This window comes from Syngnathoides biaculeatus, chromosome 4 (genome assembly GCF_019802595.1).
Source record: "Syngnathoides biaculeatus isolate LvHL_M chromosome 4, ASM1980259v1, whole genome shotgun sequence".
NCBI classification, from domain to species: Eukaryota; Metazoa; Chordata; class Actinopteri; order Syngnathiformes; family Syngnathidae; genus Syngnathoides; species Syngnathoides biaculeatus.
Genome location: NC_084643.1, coordinates 22,666,375 through 22,690,044, shown reverse-complemented (window position 1 = coordinate 22,690,044; position 23,670 = coordinate 22,666,375). Strand labels below are relative to the sequence as shown.

At 40.8% G+C, this 23,670-nt stretch overlaps 1 protein-coding gene across 1 annotated transcript in view; it reads left to right on the top strand.

Annotated features, from left to right (window-relative positions):
• The first annotated feature begins 348 nt into the window (after positions 1 to 348).
• The window catches only part of LOC133499096 (sarcoplasmic/endoplasmic reticulum calcium ATPase 2-like), a 32,462-nt gene continuing 9,140 nt past the window's right edge, over positions 349 to 23,670 (top strand). The window contains exons 1-10 of the mRNA XM_061816656.1: positions 349 to 1,095; positions 1,798 to 1,815; positions 1,899 to 1,981; positions 5,544 to 5,648; positions 8,893 to 9,031; positions 18,956 to 19,036; positions 19,450 to 19,535; positions 19,645 to 20,109; positions 22,920 to 23,008; positions 23,088 to 23,190. Of these exons, the coding sequence (XP_061672640.1) occupies positions 978 to 1,095; positions 1,798 to 1,815; positions 1,899 to 1,981; positions 5,544 to 5,648; positions 8,893 to 9,031; positions 18,956 to 19,036; positions 19,450 to 19,535; positions 19,645 to 20,109; positions 22,920 to 23,008; positions 23,088 to 23,190 (1,287 nt within the window). The 5' untranslated portion in view covers positions 349 to 977. The remainder of the gene's footprint in view (positions 1,096 to 1,797; positions 1,816 to 1,898; positions 1,982 to 5,543; positions 5,649 to 8,892; positions 9,032 to 18,955; positions 19,037 to 19,449; positions 19,536 to 19,644; positions 20,110 to 22,919; positions 23,009 to 23,087; positions 23,191 to 23,670) is intronic.

The window sequence follows — 23,670 nt, the reverse complement described above, 5'->3', positions numbered from 1 at the left end:
CATGGGTCACACTGACAACCATTCACAATGATATTCCAACCTATCACGTATCATTTTAAAGTACTTGCTGGCCAAAGATCAAATGCCCAGCATAGACTTGATTCGTTTGTTTTATGATTTTGCTACATGTTCCAAGCAACGTCTTGATAGAAATTCCAGGGTATCTTTTTTTAATCCGCTGATGACAGTCAGTGTATCAAGCGCTCGTGCCAAATAGACTGCGTGCACATTGATGTCCAACTGTGAAGTATCGCGTTATTTTTAAAATGTCTTGTCTCAGGGTTTCACTGAGCTGTGTTAACAGATGATGCACGTCATGTCATCCTTGTCGGGTTACGTACAATGACAGCCCCTGAAGATCTCGCCTGTGGCCAATGACTCTGAATGTTTACCACCAACATGGGTGCACTTACAGATTGTATGCATCTATTTAGCAAGTAATATTGAGCAACACAAATCACATGGTGGATGAAATCCGTCAAGTATTCATGGGTTCCTTGTTTCCGGGGTTTTGTGTTTCCCTGGCTTTTGGGGGTCAGGTGACAGCATTCGTCCAATCCACAGGCAGAGCCGCGGAGCAGCGCTTTGATAAAGGCAGCTTGTCAGCGACGCAATGGCTCACTCACAAAGCTGCGGCGGCATACAGCCCCGAAACACTCCGGACCAGTCCGGCCGAATGCTGATGCGTTCCCAGGACACCCTAGTAGACTAGACAGCCTCCAACCATTTGTGGACATACCCGGCCGCTCAGAGTAATCCTCATCCCACCGGGGCAACGACAATTTGGCTCACCGTTGTATCCATTTTCGCACAAGGGCGAAGAGGGCAAAAACGCTCTTGGCTGTCGGCTGTTACCCACACGCTCTCACTTGATAAACTAGTTAGCCCATTATTTCCCAATTGGCTCTTTTCAAGAGGGCAGGGCGCAGCGGCGTGAAGCGTGAGAAGCTTATACGGGAAGGAGTCGCCAGTCCGCCATGGAGAACGCGCACACGAAGAGTGTGGAGGAAGTTTACACTTGTTTCTGCGTCAACGAGAGCACAGGACTCTCTCTGGACGAAGTGAAACGACAGCGGGAGAAATGGGGCCTGAACGGTACGCCACTTTCAACTTCTCAAGTCACTGGCGGTGTGAATGAATGTCGGCTAAAAGTCAACAACAAACAACCGGCGACGTATTCGCCGGTGACCTGACGGTCTTATTAGAAATGATCACGTAGTCTCTTTGGGGCCGGTGCTCACGCGGTTCATGTACAGTACTGAATAAACCGTCCGATATTAGGTAGGTTTTCTGTTGGCCTTGTCATAGCCACATGGAAATATGTGCATCCTGTACATTTTGTCTTGCTGGTGAAAGTTATTAGTACACGTGTGCACACTGCTCACGGCATCATTTCAGTCAACGTTAATTGCTTTTCTCCAGTTCATTTCCGCACTATCCGTTTTAGATCTAATACCTGCAGTTAAATCACTTTACCTGATTTAAGTAAAAAGTTCTCCCACTGTGACATTAAATGTCACAACATTACACAGTATTTGCGAGTTCCTCATTGCCCATACTATCTGATATCGCAGCACGTTTAAAATGAAGTCCGATGGAGGTTTTATGAATGACAGTCTTGACAGGTCTCTGTCTTTATCATTGCCATTTGACATAATGCCTTGAACTGTTCTTGAAGTTCCCATTTTTTTTTTTCAAGAGGAAGCAAATGTCACATGTCCATCTGAGTAACTAAGCGACATCAATTTCTTTTTCTTTTTTGTATGTCTTGTATCCTTGGCATGGTTCCTTTGACAGAGTTACCAGCAGAAGAAGGTAATATCAGTGATACCGTCCCATTATGTTATATTATGATTCTCTCTTTGAATTATTGTTTAATAACTGTCTTATCCCTGTAGGGAAATCGTTATGGGAGCTTGTCCTTGAACAGTTTGAAGACTTACTCGTACGAATTCTTCTGCTTGCTGCATGTATTTCATTTGTAAGTATATCAATTCTTTTCTTTTCCTCTCTGGGGTTAGAATTCGCTGGTGACCTTCTGATGTTTCACCATAACCCTTTGCTGTTGTTCACGCATTTGTAGTCCAAGCACTCATAGGAGTCAGCCTTGCACCCTGAAAATAGCCTCCTCTTTCTACATTTTACTGAAATGGTGTCCATGTGCAAGTGAAAATTACAGATGGTATTAATGTTGAGCCCTGTGTGATGAGTAGTTGGGCTATGGCGTACGCAGCGCATGGTGCTGATGTGTGAATGTCCTCAGTTTGTTTAACTTGTCTAAAGTTATGTGCATGTCGGGGAAAACACATTTTGCGATCCACCTGAAGAATTATGACAACAGCTCTGAGTTGTCTGACGCTCTCAACTTGGCAAAAACATCAGTGTCAAGATTATAAACATGATAATAATTAATACAAATTCATAATAAATTCACAAAATTGAGATCATTGAGAATTGTCAGGAGTTGGTCTTGTTGGCCTCTTCTCATTCTCAATCTTAATTCTTCAGAGAACCAAACATTTTAGTTCGTTTTGAACAGTTTTGGGAAGGTCCATTGTACTGTTGTAGTATGACCATGCTATAAATATCCGTATAACTACTACTAATTCCCTCTGTCAGCGACTGCTTACTTTACAATGCTGTTTTTAACTGAAAAATCTCATCTGGCGATCCATTCACCAACTGGTTAGCATGTCAGCCTCAAAGGCCTGAGGACCCTACTTCAAATCCGGCCTTAACTGTGCGGCCTTTGCATATTCTCCTCGTGCACGTGTGGATTTTCTCTGGGTACTCAGGTTTCCTCCCACATTACAAAAATGTGCATGGTAGGTAAATTGACATCTCTAAATTGTGTATCGATTGTATGTGCCAAGTGTTTGGCTGGCAACCAGTTCAGAGTGTACCCTCTTACCCAGTCATCTGAGATGACCAACAGCATGCCCATTACCCTTTTGAGGATAAGCGGTACAGAAAATGGATGGATGTGTTGACATGACAAACATCATTTCGGAGCTTGAAATTGCAAATATTTGAAGGTAATATTCAAGGGGCGTTGCATTTGTTCGTATAAAAGGAAAAAGTGGTTGTCATTGCAAAAGGCTCCATGGCAGAAAACAGGACTGTCACTTATCCAGTGAAGTGTGCAGCTCTGTATGGTCTTTTTTTTTTTTTTTTTTTTTTTTTTTTTTTTCCTCCCCCGCTCTGTTTAGGCAAGCGTTGTCATCTTGGAGAACAGAGTTCAGTCCTAGACTAGGAGATATAATATCATATCATATGAGATTGCCTCTCTCTGCAATGAGATTATTTCCAGTGATGAGAAGCCCAATTTTTTTTCCAGTGAGAGAGAAGCTGCTCCACATATCAACCAAAGATTTTAAGAAATCAGCATATCCAGTCAGTCTTAACTCATCGTCGAACATAACTTTTCTCCACATGTTCAGGTTCCAGTGCATATATTGGTCATGGTCAGTCATGGCTGGCCCCCTGAGGTTTGCTGTGTGCAGTCCGCTTCATATTGTCTGTGCAGAGAGACTTTGGCCGTATCGTCCTCCAAACCTTCACAGCAAATCAATTGAAGACCACCTACAGTACCCAAGTCCTGACATGGTGATGAACGTGTCTTCTTGGAGTGTCATCTTCTTTGGGCACCTACTTTGGAGCCTGTCTCTGACATTGGCACTTACAGTATATAGAACATGCCCTTCAGTTTGACGATGGTACTAAGGCTCACTTCAAACAACAGCAAAATGACAAGCTCACAGAAATTAGGCATGGGTCCATATGGTCTGCGTTTTTTTTATTAATAACATACTAAAAATCATGCATTACATGACAGTGGGTCTTTAAAATTATGTGAAAAAGGAGTTAGTGCATAATAACAGTACTCGATCGTGACCTCTACTTTGTCACTGCAAGTGAGTACTGCATGATTAATGGTGATATCTGATCGGATCTGAGAGGACAAACAGTTGGTGCACATGCACTTTGTATACAAAATAGCATTGCCAACTACTTGCCTGGCATAAATATTGCAGCAATTTTTGTAGTTTTTACAGGTTCATGTCAATGGCAGTTGCAGTGTAAATGTAAGCGATATATATAAAGTGAAAAAAGAAGTCAGTGTTCCTGTGGTTGTGGCATACAGTGTACAGTAGCCAGTCAGGAGATATGGAGGTGTCAGTGGTTGCTGTCTGACAAGGGAACAGAGCCCCAGTCAAGACCAAATTTGGCCCTATGAGTGTTCAGGCTTCATGTTTAACCTGTTCAGAGGTAATCAAAGCTGCAAAACCTGAAACACATGTTAAAAATAGTTTCTCAAAACGACTACTTTGAACTGGGAAAAAAAAAATGTTCAAGGTTTAATGAGTTATTATTGAGACAATGACATGGAGTTTACAACCCACAGCGCTAGAAGATGGATCATTCATGGTTGGTTTGCCTATTACGTTTTAATCCTAAATGCAAGTTCAGACAAGTGTTACCTCTACCTCTCACATTTCCATGCACACATGCCTGAATGCAACATTTCTGGAAATAATAAAATGTATCAAGTCAACCCTGAAATGAATGTATTTAATGATAGTAATTACTTATTGAAGTATTCAGGCTGTGAATGTTTTTGTAAGAAACTAGTTTTGATAATTGATTAAATATTGACATCCTTTTTACGTCACACCAACACACGCTAGAGATGTCGGAGAGAAAGCGAAGCACAATGAGGGTTGGACCTCTTCAACTTGGGGAAACTAGCATCCTTCAATGAAATTTTTTTGTCTGCTGCACATCCGAACCTCTAGTTCCAAAGCACAAGTCCTTACAGCTCTCACTGCTGCCACCTCTTGGGGAGATAGTTGGGGGGTGGGGGCTCTCTCATGCTAACCTGACATTTATCTGATGATGAAATGAACTAATGAAAATAATCGATACTGAAATATTACTAAACTTGTGTATGTAAAATGTTTTTTTGAGTTGCATTATGTTGTAAAATTGCATAGGCCCCGTAGCTCAGTGGTTAGAGCACTGGTTTGGTAAACCAGGGGTTGTGGGTTCGTATCCCACTGGGGCCTCCACTCCCTGAGAAGGAAGGGCATCCGGCGTAAAAATTGTGCAAAACATATATGTGCGTTTATCTGAGATGACACACTGTGGCGACCCTGAAAGGGACAAGCCGAAAGAAACTTACTTTTTATTATGTTGTAAAATCAACATCTATCAGTGTTAAGCATTGTCCTGCTGCACTGTTTCTTGTGACATGCCTCTTTGACACATCTTATTGAATATTTGATGATTACTTTGAGACAAAGTTTTTTTCACAATAGTTAACACTGAAAACAAGCCAAGTGGAAATCATTGTCAAGGACAATGTCGATTATCTTTTGGAGCATCTTTCTAAACTATTTTCTGTATTCGTGATCCCAATGTCAAATTTCTGTCAGCTGACTAGCTCCCATTTACATGGATTGAATTGATGCTGTCACACTGCCAGTAAGATTGTGGTTCTGACCTGTACATTTAAAGTTACTTGTTTCGTTTGCTGGTTTTAGGTCCTGGCCTGGTTTGAGGAGGGAGAAGAAAGTATTACTGCATTTGTGGAACCTTTTGTGATTTTGCTCATTCTTATTGCTAATGCCATCGTTGGTGTGTGGCAGGTGAGTAATTCTCACTTTCATACATTCAACTAAACATACTACAATTTTTTCATACATCATCACCTCGTCTTGTTATTTTGCTCTTACAATTTACCCACAAACTAGAAACTCCCATCCACACCTATTCTTCGACAATGATAAATTCTGTTGGGAATGTTCGGATTCTAAAACAAGAAAGTCTACACATTTTATAAACTTATCTGCTGATACATAACAATAATTATCCCTATTGTTTGTTTATTTGATGGCTTGAGCAAGCCAGAAACATCTAACATGAAAGCTGTGAATAGTTTTTCATTAGGCAAGTCATGGCAGCACAGTGCATGACTGGTTAGAGGGTCTTCCTCACAGTTCTGAGGACCGGGGTTCAAATCCTAGCTCTACTTTTATGGAATTTAGATGTTCTCCCCGGTGCCTGTGTGGGTTTTCTGCGGGAACTCCGGTTTCATCACACATCCCAAGAACGTGTATTAATTGACTCTTAATTTACCTGTAGCTGTGATTGTGATTGTGAATGATGTTTGTTTCTATGTGCCCTGCGAATGGCTGGCAACCAGTTCAGGGTCAACCCTGCCTCCTGCCCGTTGACAGCTGGGATAGGCTCCAGCACTCCCCGTGACCCTCATGAGAATAACCGGCTAAGAAAATGGATGGATAAATAACTGACCACAAGATGGGGCCATTTGTCTCTTTAAACGAATTGTTCATTTACTGTATATACTTGTGTAGTATGTACAGTGGTACCTCTACTTATGAACGTCTCTCGTATCAAAAAATTCAGGTCATGAAACGCCTCCTCAAAAATATTCTCTGTAGTTCCGAAAGAAATTCAGAATACGAGAGGAAAAAATAGGCGCTTTATTCCCCAAATCCCCCCAACATAAACATCCTGTATCTTGGTTTGTGTGACGTGATAGCGCTGTGCTCCAGTTGGCTACCACCATAGCATCTTCCTGGCATCCCATTGGCTAGGAGGGACGTCAATCTTTACCCATGATGCACTTCCTGTACCTTAGTTTGTTTGGCACGATATAGCTTCTCTCCCATGGGCTATCGCCGTAGCATCTTCAGTGGAATCAAGTTGTGTGTGCGTACGAACATGTTTTCTCTTGGGTGTCAAAGTTTGCCTCATCCTCCGTCCCCCGCGATGCATTTTGCTTGTCACTCACCCTTCTCTTCGGATAATCGCCCACCGCCAAATGTAAATGAATATAATTTTTTTTACATTATGTACTTTGGATGCTTATTTTTGGTGGGGAGCTTGGAAACGGATTACGCTATTTACATGTAAAATGCGCTTCTACTCATGAAAAATTCACGTTACGAAATGACTTCTGAAACTAATTAATTTTGTAAGTAGAGGTACCACTGTACTTTATCTGATGATATTTAGAATTTTATGCTGATAGGCTTTAATCTCTCGATTCGTTGATCCGATCAATGACATCATTGATCATCTTTGCAAAGGACCATTGGCCATGATGCACATATTTTTAATCCAAAAGTCAGTTTATTTTTGGCTTTGTGTCTTTTGGCATAGTACTGTAAATATTTGACTGCCAATAAAGTTCTTTTTTTTTTTTTAAATTTATTTTTTTTAAATGTTGGTGTGTCAGACAACACGTCTAAGACAACTCGTAAAGCCAGGCTCAGACTATAAGACAAATTTGAGCTTTCACGATTGCACTTTGTCAGACTGCTCCAATTAAATCTTGATCCGATACAACCAAATGCCATCTTTTACAATCACAGCTTTATCTTGTGAAGTCAAACACGGCCGGATGCACTCGTTACAATGGTGACGACAACTAAAATAGATTGTGCAAAGTTATTAACGTGTAGTGGTCATCACCGTTGCTCAAGAGAGCACGTTCATTCAAGGATTGCTTGAGCTATGTTTGTGTACTTTTAATATGATATAACTTACAAGTAGGCAACAAAACATTATGTAGCCTAGCCAACTAGTGCTAGCACTAACGGTTGCGCGTGAACATGCCTGCGTTCTGTTGAATCATCCTCTAAAGATTTGGTGTCTGCAAAATAATTTAATTACAATAAAGTAATTAATTACACTAAGTTAGCACCCACTTTTCTGTCATTTTGACATGTTGATTTGGCCTGACTGAAAACTTAAACTTATCCCAGTAGCCAATCGTAGAATGCCCCTAGAGTTCATTGTTTTACCTTTTGTCTAAAATGCCGGAGAATACTTTTGAAGATATTCGGTATACAGTACATAGGTATATACAGTAAATGAACAAGTCATTTGAATAGACACTTTGCTCATCTTGTCAAAGGATTAGTTATCGTTTTGTTTTTTTTAAACTGTGCTTGACCCTAAATATCCTGATCAGGTAAAGCCTTCTATATACAGAGTACCTTCAAAAGTGTACTCTTGACATGATTGGCAGTCAGATATTTACAGTACTACATCAAAAGACGTGATTGGGCTAAAACTAAACTTTTGGATTCAAGCATACTACATACATACACGATGGTGACATGGAGTAAAGTCTACTCAGAGGTGCATGAGTAGGCCCAAAAGTCGTACACAACATGCTTGTAGTGGTAAATTACATCGTTTGGGTGCTATAAAAGTTAACTTCATCTTGTTTATTTAAAAAAAAATAGAATTGTATATTTTTAGGGGAGCTTGCCTTCTTTGCATTGATTAATCAGCATGTAAGTATTTGAATGAATTTGTCAGTGTTCAACGAAAGGGTGAATGTTACATCACAGTTTGTGCCACAGATCTATCTGATCTATCCATTTTCTTAGCTGCTTATCCTCACAAGGGCCGCGGGAGTGCCGGAGTCTATCCCAGCTGTCAACGGGCAGGAGGTGGGGTACCCCTGAACTGGTGGCCAGCCAATCGCAGGGCACATGGAGACAGACAACAGTCGCACTCAAAACCACACCTAGAGGAATTTTAGATTGTCCAATTAATGTTGCATGTTTTTGGGATGTGGGAGGAATTCGGAATGCCTGGAAAAAAACACACGTAGCCATGGGGAGAACATGCAAACTCCACACAGGCAGGGCCGGGATTGAACCCTGAATCTCAGAACTGGGCAGCCAATGCTTTACAGCTACATCACCGTGCCACCCCACAAAATGCTATTCTACTCAAATTAGCTGTCGCTTTCAAGCTCTTGAGCATGCACATTAGATGGGTAAAAATGAGCTGCATTCGCCACTTAGTACAGTGAAGTTTGTGCATTAAATTATGTTTGTTGATTTTTAGGAACGCAATGCTGAGGATGCGATTGAGGCGCTGAAGGAGTATGAACCTGAGATGGGGAAAGTGTATCGACAGGACAGAAAGACAGTCCAGAGGATCAAGGCTCGAGATATTGTTCCTGGAGACATTGTAGAAGTTGCTGGTAGGACTACATGCTCTTTGATCTTCGTATGCATATGGGTGATTTGCATGTTATAATCCATCTATCCATTTTCCAGACTGTTTATCCTCACTAGGATTTCAGGTTTGCTGTATTTTTTTCCCAGCTATCTTTGGACAAGGGCAGGCTACAGCCTGAACTTTTCACCAATCTATCAGAGGGCATATTTAAACGAACAACCATTCAGACTCGCATTCACACCGATGGGCAATTTAGAGTCTTCAGTTAAACGTACCGTGTATGTTTTTGGGCTGTTTGAGGAGACCTGAGTACTGTACTGGGAGAAAACTTACACAGCCACAGGAGAAAAATGCAAACTCCGCAAAGGTGAGGCTGGATTTGAACCTGGGTCCTCAGAACTGAGGCAGGCTTCCAAACCAGTCTCCACTGTGCCACCCCTTAGTTATTAGTTCAATATAATGTGACTGCAAAGATGTTGTGAAGCAGCTTTGTAAAGCTACTTATGCAACTCTCGGTTAATTTTTAAAATGGAAGGAAATAATTTAATCTCACATTACTGAAAAAGCAAGTCGGCCAGTTTTGAGGTAATGACATTCTTTACTAAAAATGTTTCATAATATTGTCTTTTTGGGTTTCTTTCAAATGCTATATGAAGCTGCACTTGTATTTTTGGACATATGGATGGCTTCATATTTCAGATGTAGGTTTACATCACGTGGTGACTACATCCTAACAGGATTTACTCCTATGATGATTGTGAAACTGTCCTCATTCATGCTGATGTCCAGGCAACCCTCCCACAGTTCTTACAAAAGGATTTCAATTGACTGGCGTGTCTGTTCTGTGGACTGCAGGAGTCTTGAGCTCCAGTATTATCTTGAAACTGTGTTTAACACTTAGCCTTTGAAGTGATGCAGGAACTTTCGGTGTGTAGTGCTTGCTTTTATTTATATCTTAGTCATAGGTGGTTTGGATTATGGAATGCTGTATTTATAGCAGGGAGTGGTGAAAATGACAGGTGTCTGGTCTGGTCTGGTCCTGACCACATACTATATGCCCCTCTGTTTGGTTTTTGGCACACATGGTGGGTTACAGGAATGTGTAGTAACCTTGGAAAGGGCAAATGTTTTGTACATATGTTGTGTGAAACTGTTAGTTTGATTTTGGGTGGGAGTTAGTTGCTGCCAGTATATTAGAAACAGTTGCCTTTGCTATCAGTAGCTTGAGGCCTTTTATTTAAAAAAACTGCACGAAATACAAAGCTCAGGTGGCTTCTAAAAAACTAAAAAATCCTTTCAAGATTTTTACAATATTCATTTTCCTGAATAGTGTTTTCCTGAAACTTCAATGTGGCTTTGATGATTGGTCAGCTCACTTGTAGACATGCCGTTACTTTGTGTGTGGCCACTGTTGATCTTCCAGTTCTTGGTATTTTTTCTGATAAGACTTGTCAGATGATTGAAGACTGATCCGTTTTACCATGACAATCAAAATTTTATGCCAATTGATTTGTTTCTCCAAAGACAACTTTTTATTGTCTGCCTGTATAAGCAGAGTGAAGAATTAAGAATCATTGTCTCCAAATTACAAATGAAACTGCAGGATTACACGTTGATGAAACTGATTTGACATTAGTCAAGAGGTGGGGTACACCCTGCACTGGTTGCCAGACAGTTAAACAGCTATTTACAGTTCATGCTCCTATTTATGTGTATGGGCAATTTCGAGTCTTCACTGAATTTAGCATGCATGATTTTTAGTGTGTGGGAGGAAACCAGAGTAACTGAATTTTGTCATTTCGTAAAACTGGTTCCGCTGTATGTTGCCAGTTGAAATTTTTGTTGTTTGTAGCTTTGTCCTGTTCACATAGAAGCCTATTTCGGTGGGTTTGTTCTGAGCCGACTGTGAAGTTGTTGGCCTGGTGGATGGCATAGCTCTGTGACAAGGGTAGTAAGGGGGAGGCTCTCATCTGTTGCTATTGTGTCCAAGAGAGATGGCCTTATAGGGAAGCACTTTGTGGAGAAGCCTTCCCCCACCATGCTCAATGCACAATGACCCTACCCATCAGCACTGCACCCTCCACTAGGATTCCAGACACCATGGATAGTATGTGGCATTTAATGTGTTCTGCCAAATGTCCAGTGTCACTAAGGGACTGTCTTTTGGCAAAGGTTCATGACTTGTCAGCAAGCCCGAGATAAATTGCCTCATCTTGCTGACTGGGGTTCTTGGCGATAGAAACTCAAACTTTCAATGTAGGTTTTATCAAAACCAAATGGATAAAGTTGCTACAAATTATATCTGAAATTGGCTAATACATTGAGTACATGCTCTGATAATAACAATAGCAATCATAAAAGAATAAGAATGTGAGAAATCTCACTTTAACAAGGATGGTGTTTTTTTATGCCATAAACATGAACCATAAAAATATTATCATTCATACTATTCTAGATAGTATTGGGAGGATTTGGGTAAAACCACTTAGTTTCTTGTCATTTACATTTCACTTCTTTTTTTTATAAAACAATAAGTCAAATATCCTAATTGTTAAATGTCTGTAATGCAAATAACTTTTAATAACTCAAGCTGACTCTTGGTTACACCCTATTTATTTTCACAAAAGCTTCAATGCTCTTAGTTTTTGTTGCCATGTGGACCGCGACAGAGTTACATGGTATGTAAAAGCCCAGCTGGTAGCTGCTTAAGATTCATAACGGCAAAAGGCAAAGCAGAGATATCAAGGAAACTGTGCTGTTATTGCATAACAGACGTCTGATCAGCACTGAAGATTTTTGCCTCAGAGTTGATACGAGATTGACTTCAATGTTGTCCGCTCTATTTGTGATTTTGTTTTGGCATTCGTTACCGTTACAAAGGTGCCAGATGTACAAACCCCAATTCCAGTGAAACTCTAACATTGTTTAAAATGTATATAAAGACAAAATGCAATAAGTTACAAATCCTTTTCAACATACATTTTATTGAATATACTACAAAGACGAGATATTTAATATTCAAACTGGTCAATGTAATTAGTTTTTGTTGTTGTTGTTGTTTGTTTTGGTTTGGATTTTTCTTTTGGTTGGGGTTTTTTTTGCCAATATTTTCTCATTTTGAATTTGACACCTGCAACATATTCCAAAAGAGCTGGGAGAGGGCCAACAAAAGTTGAGGAATTCTTTGGAGAAAATAAAATGTTTGGTACATTCCACAGGAGAAGAAGTTCATTTGGAAACCGGTGAGTTTCATGACTGAGTATAAAAGGAGATCCCCTGAATGCCTCAGTTGTTCACTATGACTAATGGGTGAGTTTCACCAGTTTGTGAGCAATTGTGTGAGCAGTTCAACAGTTTAAGAATGTTGCGCAATGTACAATTGCAAGGAATTTTGGTATTTCATCATCTACGGTCCATAAAATTAGAAGATTCAAAGAATCTGGCGAAATATCCAAGGCAATCTGACAAGCTGAAAACCAACATTAAATGCCTGCGACCTTTGATTGCTTTAGTGCCACTGCATTAAAAACTGGCATCATTGTGTAAAAAGATATTGCCACATGAACTCAACAACACCTCACAAAACCTTTGTTAGTTAACACAGTTGGTCGCTACATCTACAAATGCATGTTAAAACAGTACCAGGCAAAATGAAAGCATAAATCAACAACACCAAGAAATGCTGCCGGGTTTTCTGACTTGAATTCATCTGAGATGGACTCATGCAAAGTGCAAAAGTGTGCAGTCGTCTGATGACCTCAGATTTCAGATTCACAAAAGGTGTGAAGGTACCATTTAATGCTGAAAGGTGTATATACAAGTTTTGGAGCAACATATGCTGCAATCCCAGCAGCATTTTTTTTTTAACCCTGCTGAGTGTATTGCTGCCGCTATGTAGGCGAGGGGGGGCTGCTTGCTAGAATGCGCCTTGTGTACATCTGCAGTGATGCATTGTTGGTCATAGACTCAATCGACACGAGCAATCGACATATTTGCCACAGCTGAATCAACCGAAGAGATGGATGATGTCTGTCTTTTTTTTTTCCCTTTTTAAAATTTTAATTTATTTATTTTTGCCCCGCAGTCACTCGATTTGACCAAAACTGCCTCAGCGATTGATGCATTGGGCACTCCTGCTATAGTGGTACATTTGCCTGGCTTTGGTTCATAGGTTTACATACCATTCAGTTGAGGGTATGTGAATGTGAGTGCGAATGGTGAGTCTGTTTCTGTACGTGCCCTCTACTTGACTGGTGTCCAATTCCCTTTTGCCCAAAGTCTCCTACAATGGGCTTGGACGCCCTGTAATCCTGAACAGGATGAGCCACATGGTACAGATTTTACGCAGAATCATGAAAGAAGACTCAAATTATTTTCTTTCACGAGCTACATAAAATGATGTGGCCCCGTGGGCCATGAGTTTGACTTGCCTGCTTTGTTTTTATTATCCACTTCATTATTTCATATCAAAATATTAATTGGTGTCATTCGTGTCGATTTCTTGTTTGACTGTAGCATGTATTGTAAATACTGTATCACAGAATCATGCACTGTACTAAGCAATTATTTGTACTGTTAATTATACGTGGACCCCAGGAAGATTACTAAACTGCTTCGGCTCAAGATAATGTGGATGTCCGCAACGGCAGCCGCTTGGGACAATCATTAATATTTTCATCAAAATACTTTTTCCCTACAACACCCTCACTTTAGCATATGATCGCCAGCACTTGTTTATATTTCAGTCATCCACTGATTTTGACTTTTTAACTACGATGGTTGCCGCCGTGCTAACTAAACTAGGTACCTGTTAAACAACAAACAATGGCTCAAGCTATCTCCTTTTCTGAGAGGAAGTGCATCGACAGAGTTACTTCACAGATTCAAGAATAATAATAGTGAATCACTTTCTCTGTATCTCATAAATGTGTGATTTTTGACACTGAAAACACTTTTTATAGGCAGAGTTGAGCTGTAAAAACTACAAGGAATATTTTAATCTTTGTCAAAACGTTGAATAAACACCAACGTAACTTACATAACCTTAATGAAAACCACCCCATTAGAATCTGACGAGGTTTTCTGGAGATGTCATTACATCTGATCGAAGAAGAGGTCCATCGGCATTCTTGTCATTTTCATTCCCCACTCTTTCACTTTTTGTAGTCTGATTTGGCTGACAGTGCTGGGTTTTTCAACAATGCGTTTTCATTCACTCTACAACAAAAAGAACTTCCAAAATTTGCAGTAACAATTACCAGAACTTCTAAGGCATTCACTGAAGAACAAGTAGCCATGTGGCTCCTGTTACTTGGCATGGGGACAGATTTGTCTCAAAATTATCTATACAAATATATCTAGTTTACACCTGTTTTACAGATCCACAATTTTTTCCATGATTCACACATTTTTAGATCCACAAGTATATCCATGATTTACACGCTTTTCAGATCCACTAGTATAACCACGATTTACAAATTATTTTAATGTTGCGTGTGTATTTGTCATGGCTTCCATCCATCAATTTTCTGAGCTGCAGGAGTGCTGGAGCCTATCCCAGCTATCTTTGGCCAGGAGGTGGGGTACACCCTGAACTGGTTGCCAGCCAATCGCAGGACACATGGAGACAGACAACAGTCGCACTCACAATCACAACTCGGGGCAATTTAGAGTCTTATTAATTAATTAATCCACATTTTTGGGATGTGCAAGGAAACCGGAGTGCCCAGAGAAATCTCACGCAGGCATGGGGAGAACATGCAAAATCCACGCAGGTGGGGCTGGGATTTAAACCCCGGTCCTCAGAACTGTGAGGAGAGCGTTCTACAGCTGCGCCACCGTGGCGCACTTGTCATCATTTCCAAATATTCGATTCTGCTTGTGAATTGTTGAAAGTGGGTTTGTGGATGAGCCTGACACGGGCATTCATTTTTTAGACATATAGTTTTCAAGATTATCACTCACACAAAGTGAGCATATTCACCTTGTGTGTGACAGAAGTACCATCCCACCATCCACTGGCTGTCGGATTGCTGTCGCCGCAGATTATTTTTCTTTTGCCCACCATTTTTTATGGCAATCCAACAGTCTATGGTTCAACCGTGCTGAAATCCAGAGTAAGCCACCGCAGTCAGGCCAGACCCTAGCTGGAAAGATTAAGTCTAGCCAGCCGCCCCAACCATTGTTCGTTCGTACAGCCATTATGCTAACACGCCACCAACGAGCTGCTTAGGCCAACTTCAAAATACAAATAATGCATAGACATCAGTGATTTGGATTTAAATTGAAACAAAATACTCTGCCCGTTTATATAGCAGCGAGTCCACCACTATGAGGAAAAAAAAATCCTTTGCCAGGGTTACATCCAGGAAGGTTCTGAAGTTTCATTATATCCTAAAGCTAATTTTAACAATTAACCAAATGCTCTACACAGACAAAATAGACGTAGACCCAGCTACAGTAAGAGTGCATTTTACATCTTTAAGGATGACTAAGCATTTATGCTGTTAATTGTGTCAAGGGTGTGCTACTTTACAGCCTTGGATTTGCAGAACAAGTGTGTTCACATAAGAGTGAAATTAAACAAAATGCAGATATTACCAGTAAATTTTCATCTGGATGGAGAATTTGTATTGAGGTGGGTATTGACGAAGTCTGCTTTGGAGAGCTGTCATGTCGACTCTTGTGTAATGGCCCTCTTAACTTGACAGGACGTCAACCTTTTGTCTTGCTGCCATCAGCACATGGACCTTCCTGGCTGCCCCTGAGGAAGCTTGGCCAGCTAAATCTCATGCTGTACCCTAACACACGGCAGAGGCAGGTGCCACTCAAAGCTGCCAGCTTATGTTGTGCCATGGCCTCTCCTGGTGTTGAAAGGTCTATTTAAAAGGCACCTCCGTGAGTCATCCTGGGTACAATGGATCACCAAGCCTGAACTTTGAGGACCTCATCACCTGTTGGCAAACACGGAGGTGCAAAAGTGTGGATGGGTGATGAGATGCTTGGATCACTACCAAGCAGGATGTTGACACAAAATGACAGCTGATTTACGCACACACGAGTGCAGAGCAGGCCTGCAGCGTAACAAAGCCCCTGGACAATCGAAGTGTTTCTTCAGAATTCAAAACTCAGCTGCAGGAACAAATGTAGGAAAGTCAGTCTAAGCAATGTTTTGTTAAAAGTAATAACTTTAAGACAGGAAATGTTGCATAACTTCTGAGGATAGGCAAAAATAAAAAAGTCATGTAACATTTACTTCCTGTGATACATCTTAAGGCAGTATAAATGTTAAAGTTGCAACTGACATTGACAGTGTACCCCTCCCTGTGTATAGATGATATCCATCACAACATAGAGTATTGGAACAGTAGCCTGACCCATCTATGAGCCAGCATTCGTGACCTTCGTAGAAGTGAAGCTTTTATTGTTCTAGTGGTTCCGTGTTTGGATGCTACTGTGTTAGATGTCAGTCCTTCTTAGAACTGCTGTCTGTCTGGATTGAACAATGTGCGCTGACAGATCAAGCTTTCTGGCACCACTGTGAGGACACTTAATGAGTTGCCAATCATCCTCTACCCTCTCCAAGGATCGTAACTGAAGCAACAACCCCATGTGTTCAAGTGCACGTAACTGCAAAAAGGCTGAAAACAGACACCAGCCAGTTATTGGAATGTATTATGATTTGTATTCTGAGTATCGAGTAGAGGGGCATGTCCTTTTGTCTCTTCTTGTGATGTCACAGTGATGTGGAGACAGCTGCCATTGTACTGCCACATTTAAACCTGATCAGGGCATTGGGGAAGATATTTTTCCATTTTTGGATTTGTTTATTGTTGGACTCTTCGCTTCTGTAAAGGTCACATTGGTTTTATATTACAACAGTGCTTCTCTTGTAGGCTCATCATATACAGTGCTGTGAAAAATTAATTTGCATCCTTATTGATGTCAGTTTTTTTGTGGGTGGGTCTGTCATTTTTGCATTTTTTAAACGTAAATGTTTCTAATCATGAAGCCAATTTTAATATCTCACAAAGACAACCCAAGTATAGTGAACATCCGCCATTCACTGGGATAGAGACTGAACCCACCCACAAATAAGGGTTTGTAATTGTATATAGATTGCACAAGATGCTAATGGTGGTTGTGAATCACATCGGTAATTTTGTATTGGGTCTGAGTCCTATAAAAGTTTTTTTTTTTTTTTTTTTTTTTAAAGCCAAAAACATTTTTTGCAGTCAGATTTTTAGCTGTAATAATTGCTAGGAACATTTTTATTTTTGACGGAACTTTGAATAAACACTAATCTAATGTAGATAATGTTAATGACTACTCACCCTAAAGGAATCTGAAAAGTATTCCTGTAGCTATTGCCTCTGATCAATTTGGGGATATGTGTTCTTTGTCACTGTTATTTCACTTTCCATTTTTTTGAGTTCCATTTGTGCTGGGTTTTTGTTTCTTCATTCAGTTGACAACAATCAAAACAGTTACTAGTACCTAAAATGCATAAGCGAATGCATTAGTAACCATCTGGCTCTTTTAAAACCAGTACCTGATGTGCTGATGTCGTATCACCACTCCCCCAACACTGAATACTGTCTAGTTCTTCATGCACTCCTCTTGGAATTAGATGCACATCTTTGGCCGATGGCGTTTTGTGGTCCAATGTCATGCTGACTTCAAATTGATCCCCACGCCTGCCCTACAATATGACCAAGTCGTCCCCTGGGTTTCTTTCCGGTGGGACATGCCCAGGACACCTCACCGCAGATACCACAGTCCCCTCATCTTGCTCCTCTCAATGCGAAGGAGCACTGGCTCTATTCTGAGCTCCTCCCGGATGATCAAGCTTCTCACCACATCTCTAAGGGAGAGGCTGGACACCCTGCGGAGGAAACTTATTTTGTATCCAGGATCTTGTTCTTTCGGTCACAACCCACAGCTCATGATCATAGGTGAGGGTAGGAATGTAGATTACCCAGCAAATTGAGAGCTTCGCTTTTCAGCTGAGCTCCTTCTTTACCACAATAGACTGATTTAAAAAGTGCCTCCCATCTCTGCAGACGCTGCACCGATCTGCCTGTCAATCTCCCATTCCATTCTTCATTCACTCATGAACAAGACCCCAAGATACTTGAACTCCCGCCACTTAGGGCAGAATCTCATCCCCCATGGTCCAAGGAGTTCCATGATCTCAGATTTAGAGGTGCTGATTCTCATTTAAGCCACTTCACACTCTGCTGCGAACCACTCCATTGAGAGTTGGTGATCATGGCTCAATGAAGCCAACAGAACCACATCATCTGGAAAAAGCAGAGATGCGATACTTAGGACACCAAACCGGACCCTCTCTATGCCTCAGTTGCACCTAGAAATTCTGCCCATAACATTTATGAACAGAATCTCAAATCTGGACGGGACTAAAACTTTTTCCATAGCATTGCAGGCACTGTCTTGATGTCTACTTGTTTTTAAAGTATTCTTGCAAATGTGTGGGTGCTATATTTGTTGTTGAAGATGGGGCAGATATAGACTTAGACATACTTTGATCTTGAGCCAGTTCCCCAGTTTCATTATGCATTATGAATCTGAATTAGGTCACCACAATCCCAAATTGGTCTTTTCCTTTGAGACAAGCCATTTTCGGCTCACAAGTCCTCTATTTCCTCCTTCCTTTAGCCTTCTTTCTCCTTTCCTGCAGTGACGTTAGCACTGGCCAATACCCTCCCACCCCCCGCCCTCTCTGCAATTAGCTTCCACTTCCTCCATTTAGATTACATGACCAGCAAATTACCACCTGAAGATAATAGGTTGTATCTGTTAAATTGGTTCATTTAATTATGACACACAAACTGGGCAAGACTGATGGAGCAGTATCATAAACTGAACCACCATTGGGGGGTGTTATGCTGAATTATTATTATTTTTTTTTTTTTTTTTTCTTCAGTTGGAGACAAAGTGCCTGCTGATATCCGTATATGTTCAATCAAATCAACAACTTTGAGAGTGGACCAGTCCATACTAACTGGTAAGTTGAGAAGTGGGTTTCATCAGGCCAATTGTAGACATCCTGCAGACTTTAGCTTTTTAGGTTTGCAGAGCAAATATAATCTATTCAAATAAAAGTGTAGTGGTGTTAATTACTTGTGGCACTAACGCTCTGTTCTGCTCTTGTATTTTAGCTCAAAGCAATCCAAGTCACATTCCATACCCCACTGGTTTTATACATTGTACAGTTATGAGTCATCATTTTGATCATTTTAATGTAATTTGAAATAAAAAAATTAGGGTGAATATCTTTCTTTTCTTACTTAAGGAGAAAAGCTTGTCATAGAAGAATAAACAGATCTATATTCAGCACTTCATGCTGATAAATCTATGATGATGATGTTTTATCATAGTCTGCTTTCTTAACCATGAGATTTGGGCTTGTCTTTGCAGGCGAATCAGTCTCCGTCATTAAACATACAGACCCTGTGCCCGATCCTCGTGCTGTCAATCAAGACAAAAAGAACATGCTATTCTCTGTAAGAGCAGTCGTTCACCAACGATGAAACATTTTAGTGACATTGTTTTGTCCCAGACAAATCTTTCTGTTGGTTTCTGTATTTGACCCAACATTACATGTCATTTAAGGGTACCAACATTGCTGCTGGGAAGGCTGTGGGTGTGGTGGTGGCTACAGGTGTTAACACCGAGATCGGCAAGATCCGTGATGAGATGGCAGCAACTGAGCAGGAGAAGACACCCCTGCAACAGAAGCTCGATGAGTTTGGTGAACAGCTTTCCAAGGTCATTTCCGTCATCTGTATTGCGGTGTGGATAATCAACATCGGCCATTTCAACGACCCTGTACACGGAGGCTCTTGGATCCGAGGAGCCGTCTACTACTTCAAGATTGCTGTGGCACTGGCTGTGGCCGCCATCCCCGAAGGTTTGCCTGCTGTCATCACCACCTGTTTGGCACTGGGCACCCGTCGCATGGCCAAGAAAAATGCCATTGTACGCAGCTTGCCTTCTGTGGAAACTCTGGGCTGCACTTCTGTCATTTGTTCTGACAAGACAGGAACTCTAACCACCAATCAGATGTCTGTCTGCAGAGTAAGTCCCACACCGTGCATTACTAAGTTGTTTGGGAACCTGTGTTTGGTCCGGGTGATTGTCCTGGTGTTTGAATAAGATGATACATTATTGTCTAAAATATTTCAGTTGTCTGCTCTGTAATTCATTTCAGCTTAGACGTGGCCAAGTGAAATTTGTCAGGCTTTGACAAAAAAAGAAAAGCATTTACTTGTGTACAGTGGTGCCTTGGTTCTCAAACACAATTCGTTCTAGAGAGCTAGATGAAAACCAAAACGTTCGAAAACTAAAGCACATTTTCCCATTACAATGAATGGAAAATGAAATAATCTGTTCCAAGCCTAAAAAATATTTTAAGTGTTTTTTTTTTTTTAGCTTTTCCGGATAATAAACAGTATAGTAGAAATATGTATGAAATGTATAGTTTCAATACTTTATATAATTAAATAATTTAAGAAATATATTTATTTTTTGCTTAAAATGTATGCTTTAGCCTAGTAGAGTATACTAGGCTGGGAGTGCATTGCCGTATCCGTAGCGACTCGGTCCCTCGCCTTGTAAACTTTTTTTTATTAAAAGTGCAGAATAACTTTAAATAAGCAATAATGAGGGGGAAAAAACAAATTGCTTTTTATTTGCACAGAAAGTATGTAACGTAAAAAAAATTAACTTGCAACTACAGTTAGGGTTGATGGAACAAAAGAAAAAAAGCAATGCAAAACATCAGTTTCAGATGTCTTCGGTGGGGGTAACTTGCCCCTTTTTCACAAAGAACGAATCAAATGTTTGTTTCTGCTGTCTTTTAAGCACTTTCCTGAAGGGGCACATAACAAAGTCATTTAATTTTGCAGTGCTCTGCAACATTCAACTTTATTCAGGTGATGAAATTCTACAAAATTATGGACGTCGTTCCATTTAGCGCAGATAGCTTTAATATCAGCATTCGAGATATCCTTCCTGCCTTCAGCCTCATCAGACATCTCCTCCCTTCCTCGCCAACACTATCCCCAGCTAACTGCTGCTCGTTCACGAAAATAAGAAGCAACTTTTCGACTTCCTCCGAGCTCCGTGACCTGTGCTTGGTCAACACAGTTGCTCCTTTAGCAACATCACTTGCTTTGAGGGCATCCTTGTGTTTCAGAATGCTGCTGATCGGCGTTTTCGCCATGCCATACTTCTTCGATAACTCAGAAACACGCACACCAAATTCGTGCTCGGCTATCAAATCCTTCTTAAAGGCGACAGTTTTACGCACCACTTTCCTTTTTTTCAGCACCAGCAGTTCCGCTTGCCTTCTTTGGAGCCATGATCGGTGGGGTTAATGTTGCTCAATTTTGAAGAAAAAGTCACTACAGTACTGGGAAACGTCCGCAAGCAGAGGAGTGTGTGAGTCAATTAGCGCGCGGTCGCCGCATTCCGTCTTTTCCGTTTTTTTTCAGGGATGCGTTTGAAAGCACGATAACAAATCGTCGTGGGTCAGCTTGTCGGGGTGTTTGAAAACCAAAGCAAAAAAAATCTCAAAATTTTTGTTCGAAAACCAAGATGTTCAAAACCGAGGTACCACTGTATACAGGGAGTCCTCGGTCTATGACCGAGATCCGTTCCGACACAGGCGACATCAGAATCAGAATCAGCTTTATTGGCCAAGCGTGTTAAAACACAAGGAATTTTTCTCCGGTAGTCTGTGCTGGCCTGGTACGACATTCAGAACATGTCAGATTTCACCATTAAAGTCTAAATTTATGATGACAGCTGTGATTGGCTCTCTTGCGAAACTCGTGAGGATAAGCAGCTCAGTCAATGGTTGAGTGTGGGTACTTAGTATAAAAAAACTAAAATACATTTAAAAAAAATAAATAAATAAGATGCTGATGTTAAGCTTGGTTTCCATTGTCATTGCTGTGCTTTCCGCTGGACTCGCATTGCTAAAAAACAGCTTTTTTTCTATTGAGCCATAATGTGTAAAAAGGTGGGCGAAAAAGGCAAATATACCCCCGGCGCACAAACACAGAAAAGCAATATGCATTAGCTAAGCAGAAACACAATGGTGCTGGGGACAAAATGGCAGACAAGACACTGTCGTCTTAAAGTCGAAATGTTGTAGGTTGAGGATATTTTAACCCAAGGACTCCCTGTATTTGTCACTGTAATGCATTGGTAATGAGCTTTCTATGAGATGAAATATGATGCAGATAATTTATCTCTTTAAAGTTGGTTTTACTAACATGCCAAATCAAATGTAATGGGAAGTAACATTTGTACTATTCACCGACCATAAATAAGGCGAAGAGATTACTTGCAGTGTTTTAGTGAAATCTCTTATGGGCCCTCCCTCCATTTGCCTTTGTCTGTATTCACCCTAACACTGCTCCTTATGTACGTGCACGTGGATTTCTTTCCCCCCAGTTGTCCCGGCATATTTTGGGGATGATATACTGTATATTATATATATATATATATTTTATTACTGTAATCAGTTTATTGTCATCCCTGTGCGATTGGGAAATGTTGGTGTGAGAGGGCGGATAAAACATCTTCCTGTGTGATGTAACTGTGCACTGGAGTTTCTTCAGGGTAGTTCTCTTTCCACTTGGTCTCTGTCGTGAGTCTGTGCTACACTTGTTTCATAAGAGGCAACAGTCCAAAATCCAAAGGAGATAATGTTGTAACAGCACTGGCTAATAGAGGCACCGCTTCTAAAGTCCACATCGGATTTCCAAGGCTTTTACTGCCACCTACTGTGTATTTAAAGGCAGCTGTCTGCTGTCTCTAACTTGCCCAATTGGTGTTGTCTATTTGTGCCATGTTAATGTGGTCTTTTTAATCCCCAGATGTTCGTTATCAACAAAGCTGAAGTTGAGAACTGCTCTTTGTCAGAGTTTACCATCACAGGTTCTACTTATGCACCTGAAGGCGACGTGTGAGTATTATAACACAAATGGCAATTGATCACCAGAGGGCATAAATTGAATTTGAGAGTCACTTGTTTTTTTCCACAGGTACCAGAATGGTAAACAAGTGAAATCCTCTCAGTATGATGCTCTGGTGGAACTGGCCACCATCTGCGCCCTGTGTAATGACTCGTCGCTGGACTTCAATGAGGTGTGGACTCCATTCATCTCACCTTTATAAATTGTATCATTCAGATAATACAGTAGGTGTGAACAAGTGAGAGACAAGCGCACATGCAGGACTTCATTGTTGGACAGCGTTCAGCTCAGTCTGGTCTGGACTGGTCTTATTACAGATTGTTATAACACAGACCCTCTCTTCTATTGGTTAATTCCGATATGTTGTGGGCTGGTTTAGGTACTACCCGTTTGAAGGATTTCATCACATTTAAATGACTCAACATTTGTTATGAAGTTCCTCAGGGCTCTATCTGAGACCCACTACTATTCTCTATATATAGTGCCTTGTGAAAGTATTCGGCCCCCTTAAACTTTTCGACGTTTTGCCACATTTCAAGCTTCAAAAATAAAGATATTAAATTTTATTTTTTTGTCAAGAATCAACAAGTGAGACACAATCGTGAAGTGGAATGAAATTTATTGGAAAAAGTGCAGAGAGCATCATCAAGAC